We start from the raw sequence: 6,680 nt of genomic DNA, 5'->3' as shown, positions 1-6,680 counted from the left end.
TTTCTTGTCTGCTTCTAGGTCAGTACATTCTGCAATTTGTTTCTCCAGAACTACATGCCTCCCACCCACTGATTTCAATTTAGCCCTGGGCCTCTGCTCTTTCCCACTTGTTTCTATCTGTAAGCCCCCAACTAATATCCTCCTTTGATTTAATGCTGCCAACTATCCAGCCTCAGAGGAACGGCATGAGGAAGGCAGCTATTCTTTTATTGACCCCTACTTTAATTCCCACTGTAGCAGTTTGATATTATTGACGAATTTCAAAAAGAAATATTGGAATATGTTTGTAATCTGATCTGTACCTCGGCATGACTGAGTTATGATTAGGGCATTGAGACTCCGCCCATTAAGGGGTGGGGACTCACAGATAAAAGGCATGGCAAAGAACAGAACTGAGGGTTTCTGATGTTGGAGTTTTGATGTTGCAGTTTGATGCTGAAGACTTAAGCTGGAGCCCCAGGAAGTCATCACGCAGAGGAAAGAGAAGCCAGCTCCAGGAAGAAAGGAACCTTGAACCCAGAGAAAAGCAAGCCCCAGGAACGTAGGAACCCAGGAAGCCTGAACCCTTGTAGATGTCAGCAACCATCTTGCTCCAAATAGACTTTGGTGAGGGAAGTAACTTATGCTTTATGGCCTGGTATCTGTAAGCTCCTACCCCACATAAATACCCTTTATAAAAACCAACCAGTTTCTGGTATTTTTCATCAGGACTCCTTTGGCTGACTAATACACCCACCAACACTACTAACTTCCCAGATTATCACAGTCCATACTGTTCCCTTGTTACTAAAGGTGTGGAGATAACAAAGGCAAAGCTCAGCACAGCTCAGGATAGCAACCACTAAACAATTTCAAAGCAAACACTGGATATCATTGTTCTGAAAACAACAACAACAACAATAAAAAACCCTGATTCAGCCCACCACAGTCTAAATCTCACAGACATTTCTTTTGGCTCAGACCTGGCCTTGTTGCTGGGCTGCCTGCTATTCTCCACCCTCTTCCCCAGCTTCCTTTGTACACTGACAATTTTTTTTTATTATGCTGAGCAATTAACACCCCAATCCCCTAACTACAAAACACACTCCGGGCCTACTACTGCATATCCAAGACCATATTAAACAGCTCTGCTACAGGGAAGAAGGCCCATACACTTTTTTTTTCTCTTATTTTTATTTCTGAGTTGCAAAGATTATTTCCCTTTCCCCACGTTTCTTCTATAATTGGGCCATATACTTTGATTCTGGACCTTTAATGATACCAAAACAGGGAGAAGCCTTGAATTTAATTTTTTCTTTGACACATCCTTATCAAAATTTATACACACACACACAATATGCAATTGTATATCTATAACACACAAACATACACTGCATTATTTCATATATGTACATATATTATGTATAATATATACACAATTTACATGTGCATATATTATGTGTGTATACACATAATTACATATATGTATATTCTCAGTCTGTCCACAGCAAGCCCCAGGGGATGGTGTCGAGACTGATCTTCGCTGCTCCTTGCACTCAAATTGCTCACTCTGTTAAGCATGGATACATGCTCATGCCCTTGCGTATGCTGTACCTTGAGCCTAGCTTGTGCTCCCCACTCCTTCTTCCTCTTCTTGATCTTCCCTGTCAATCTAGGCCCAGCTTGCATCCACTTCCTTCAGTGTTCCTTCCCAGACTGCCACAGCCCACACCAATCCTTGCCTCTGAACTCGTATTAGGCTTATAATTGGTGTCCCGGTTTATTTCTTTGTTGTTCCCCAAATGGTTCATGTGAATTAGTCCTGATTTTCTCAGCCAGCTAAGTTATAAAGTTCTCTAGGTCAAAGGACCAGGCCTTAACACACCTCTGATAATGTGCTAACTTCAGTGTGTGGTATATAGCGTAAGATTAACACCTGCTTGTACAACGGATCGGTTATCCGGGTCCACTTCCCCTGCCGCACTCGAGTGTCTGGAATGTCAGGGGGCACCTCCGCGGTTCTCAGAGGGACATGGAATAATGCCAGGGGACTGAAGTGCGTGTGTGTGTCAGGGGTGGTAGAGCAATTATTACCTTCAGGGAGGCTTCGTTCTCAGCTTTGCAGGTCCTTCGATTTGATTTCATCCGTTCACCATGAGGCGATCCATTTAAGGTAAAGTACTTCAAAGCAATTGAGTAATATGACAGGAACCTGCAATACAGAAACTCGGTTCTCCCAACGACTATGTTGTTTCAAATCCCGACCTCTACGTTTGCTTTGCCTTCTGCTTTGCCTCTTCTTTCCCAGGCTACCGGTTTGGATGTCCTGGCTTCTGGAAGCTTCTCTGGCCCTCCAAGTCCAGGCTAAGATAGCCCGGTGGCTCCGACACCTTACCTCCCACCACAAGCGTCCCACTGCACTAAGTGTGTAGATCTGGCCTAGGAAGTCTCCAGAACCTGTCGAACTTAACGTACGTCTGTACAGTAAATGGATGCAAACCGGACTATGACTGAGAGGTCCCGGTCCTCAGGGTAAGGCGGCTCCTCACCTTCCCGCCTTGCCCCACACGCTCCTCCGGCCACGCCCACCCGACGCTCTCGCGGGTCTCAGGGGTCCCGTGGGGCCGCCTCCCGGGCCTGACGCTCGCGCGGCCTGTCAGGGCCAGGCGGCCGGGATGACCGGAAGTGCCTGCCGCCATCTTGCCCACCGCGGGTTCAAAAATGGCCCCGGGGCGCCTGAGTGCTACGCTGTTGTTTTGGGGGATGGCTCTCCTGTGCTTGGAACACCCCTCGCTCTGCCGGGAGAGTAGGTTCGGCTCCTCGCGGGAACAGTCCGGTAGTCCCTGGCGGGCCGGGCGGGCCAAGGCGCACGTGGGAGGGCCAAGTTGGCGGGTCTGGCCCGTAGAGGAAGGGTCGGGGGCACAGCGCGGTGTCTCTTTCCTCCCTTACCGTTTTCCCACTGTGATAGTGTTTGCATTTGGTTCCTTCTTTTCTGTTGTCCCAACCGCCCTTAATCAAAATTTTACCGACTTAAGCAGTTTCCAGTCAAAATTTAGTGATAGTGGGGATAGTAGTGATTGTAAAAATGCAGTTTTATTTGCCTAGGGCGCCTAACTTGCCCCTCAAAACATTCTGGGGTTTATTGTAACTATTTTACAGCTGAACAATTCGTCGAAATTCTGAGTTGAAAACGGTTTCATACTACAGTTGAGAAAAAAATTTAGCCCAAAAAGTTAAATGGCAAGGGTGAGAATTTGGGGCGTTTGACTCATCAGTCCCAGGTTCTTTAATCACCATTTCACCCGTAGAAGAATGTGGTAACCTGGCTAGAAAATAGCTCAGTTTTATACTTTTCTTTTGGGGAACAGAGTTTTTAAATGAATGAATGATGTTGACCAAATGTGAATGACTGCTTTATTATCTCCAGATTATCTAGTTTGCTTTACCAGTTTTTTACAGTAAGAATTTAAAGGACTGTTAATGTGTTCAGACTACGAAGTGAATCGGAATTCAGTTGGTCTGTCCAAATAATATATCTTTTTGAATTTTAGGTTGTGGAACTGGACCACTGGTGAATGTGTTGAAAGGGTCTCGGATTATAGGGGGCACAGAAGCCCAAGTTGGTGCATGGCCCTGGATAGTTAGCCTGCAGATTAAGTCTGGCAGAATTCTTGTACATGTATGTGGGGGAAGCTTAGTGAAAGAGAGGTGGGTCCTCACTGCTGCCCATTGCATTAAAGACTCTAGGTATGTATTTATTATACACAGCTATTTTTTTCCCCTCAGGGGACATTTTGAAGTGATAGAGCATGGTCTAACTCCAGCCATTTTATTTTTTCTTTCTTTTTAAATTATTGTACTGTAACCATGTATTTGTCTTTCTCACCATTACATCATGAAGTTTTTGAAGATAAGGACTACATGTTATATTTTGTATTCCTGTTACCTAATACAGTACTTGGCCTACAGTATGAGACTGAAAAAATATTTATTCAGTCTATGGCTGATGCCAGTCTTATACAAGAGGTTTTACAACAGTTACTATAAAACCTATGACTTTCCTGACCATTTTATATGAAGCCTTAAGATAAATCCTTTGGGAAACTGATACCTGTGACATTAATTTTTTTCTCTTTTCTGAAGGCCTGGGATGGAACCTGGGTCTCGTGTGGGAAGCAGGCGTTCAACTGCTTGAGCCACATCTGCTTCCCAGTAGTTAATTTTTTTTTTAAAGATTTATTTTATTTATTTCTCACCCCTTCCTCTCATTGTCTGCTCTCTGTGTCCGTTTGTTGTGTGTTCTGCGTCTGCTTGCATTGTCAGGCAGCACTGGGAAACTGTATCTCTTCTTTGTTGCATCATTTTGCTGCGTCAGTTCTCCATGTATATGGCACCACTCCTGGGCGGGCTGCACTTTTTCATGCGGGGCAGCTCTCCTTGCAGGGCGCACTCCTTGCACGTGGGGCAGTGGGGGTGCCTCTGCGTGGCACAGCACTCTTTGTGCACAGCAGCACTGTGCATGGGTCAGCTCACCACATGAGTCAGGAAGCCCTGGGTATCGAACCTTGGACCCTCCATATGGTAGATGGATGCTCCTTCAGTTGAGCCATGTCTGCTTCCTGCCAGTAGTTAATTTTTAAGACAACAGCTGTCTTAGAAAAGAATGAAAAATCTTTAAAAGGAACCAACAGTACCAACAAAATTCATTTGAAGGCATCTGTCCAGAAGGGATTTATAAGGTTTTAATCTGTATACTACATTAAAAAGAAATGAATTTCAGTTTTATAACTTGGCTTTTTGAGGAACAGAGATTAGGAGAATGGGAAGATACTAAAGTATAGATAAAAGGTAAAAAAGAATAAGAAGAAATTCAGTTAGGAAGCAAGTTTGTTTTCAGGTGTGGGGTTTTACATGCTGTTTGAAACATTGCTTTTCAACAACTTACAAACTTTAAAATGAGGGAGGAGAAGCCTTCTTGGTATGATGTGAAGAATCTTGGAAAAGCTCTTCTCTAAAACAAAATTAAAGTAACAAAATTCTCTACTATCAGGTCTTAACGTTGTGCCATTACTGATCTGTTCCTCTGGCGTGGCAAGGAGAATAATGAGTTTAGAGTAGGAGTCCTGTATCCTAGTTCTCCACTGACTTTTTATGGTGTGGTGGCTTTAAGTAAGGTTCCAAAACTACTAAATGTATGACCTTGGTCAAATAATAATAGCTTCGTTATACTGTCATAGAAACTTAGAGCTGAAATAGGCATTTAAAAAATAATTATTTATTTCTCTCCCCTCATCCCCCCCCCCACCGTTGTCTGCTCTATGTGTCCATTTGCTGTGTGTTTTTCTGCTTCTGCTTGCATTATCTGATGGCATGTGGAAACTGCATCTCTTTTTTGTTGCATCGCCTTGCTGTGTCAGTTCTCCATGTATGTGGCACCACTCCTGGGTGGGCTGCGCTTTTTTCATGTGGGGTGTCTCTCCTTGCAGGGTGCACTCCTTGCGCATAGGGCACCCCTATGCAGGGGTGCCCCTGTGTGGCATGGCTCTCCTTGCATGCGGCAGCACTGTGCGTGGGCCAGCTTACCATATGGGTCAGGAGGCCCTGGGGATCGAACCCTCATCCCTCCGTATGGTAGATGGACTCTCTATCAGTTGAGCCATGTCCGCTTCCCTGAAAGAAGCATTTTAAAGGTCATCTAGTTCAACCCTCTGACCTATGTATGAATCTTTAACAATATCCAAGTAAATGTTTCTCCATTCTGAAATAATAATTATTGCTTCATTGTATTTAGCCAGGCACTTTTTCATGTATCAAAGGAAAACTGCATCAGAAAATGTTAAACTGGTAAGGATTGACTTTATTAGGACTGTCTCGATAGGGAAGAGAGAACACAAAACTGATGTGATCTCACTCTGAGGAAGGCAGGGGGTCGATTAAGTTTTATGATCAAGAGCTGGGAAAAGGTCTTAAGGGCCATCTGATAACAGAAGGGAAGGGGAGGTTGGAGGAGTTAGATACTTAAAATAGCTAATGTCTGAAATTGGTAGTGTTGTTTTCTTTTTCTGCAGTCTAAGTTGTTTTACTCTGCTGTCCCACAGCTGTAAGACTAGGTTCAAGGCAGTGTATGTGTGTGGGTAGGGGGTGGTGGTGGTAGGGCAATGAAAGAGATAGAATCTGTAGCTCAGAAGAAGAGTAATCTTGGTCATATTCATACAGTTTGTACTAATCTTTACAACCAGCCTATGCCATAGGGAGATCCTGAGTTTTAACCATTCTTAAATACCTCACCCCAGGTCCCATGGCTGGAAAGAACAAAATCACGGTTCCCAGGTTTGTCAGAATCAAAACCCAAATACATAACTATTTCATAAGACTCTTGTTAGAGGCTTTCAATAATTAAGCTGTAACTCAGTTCTCCATCCCCCCACCCCCATATGCATTGAGGAAAGTCTAACCCCCTCCCCCATAAGCCTATGGCACGGCACTTCCCCACAGGTTAAACCAAGAAACCACATATAGACGGGAGTAAAGGGAAATGGAGACCTTCACTATCTGCTTATCAGAGGGAGATGTAAACCTTCAGTACCTACGTATCAAAAGGAGATAAACCCTTTAATCCCTACAGATCAAAGAAACATCTGTTCCTGCAGCATTCCAAGAAACCATAACTCCCTAACTCACTACCCTCTAGCCATATCAGG

The 6,680-nt window shown here is 44.2% G+C and overlaps 1 protein-coding gene across 1 annotated transcript in view; it reads left to right on the top strand.

Moving 5' to 3' along the window:
- Positions 1 to 2,742: 2,742 nt before the first annotated feature.
- Positions 2,743 to 6,680, top strand: part of TMPRSS12 (transmembrane serine protease 12) — a 144,700-nt gene continuing 140,762 nt past the window's right edge. The window contains exons 1-2 of the mRNA XM_004453693.2: positions 2,743 to 2,815; positions 3,531 to 3,726. Of these exons, the coding sequence (XP_004453750.1) occupies positions 2,743 to 2,815; positions 3,531 to 3,726 (269 nt within the window). The remainder of the gene's footprint in view (positions 2,816 to 3,530; positions 3,727 to 6,680) is intronic.

This window comes from Dasypus novemcinctus, chromosome 12 (assembly GCF_030445035.2).
Source record: "Dasypus novemcinctus isolate mDasNov1 chromosome 12, mDasNov1.1.hap2, whole genome shotgun sequence".
Taxonomy (NCBI): Eukaryota; Metazoa; Chordata; class Mammalia; order Cingulata; family Dasypodidae; genus Dasypus; species Dasypus novemcinctus.
The sequence above is the reverse complement of the archived record's forward strand: the minus strand, read 5'-3'. Positions and strand labels throughout refer to the sequence as shown.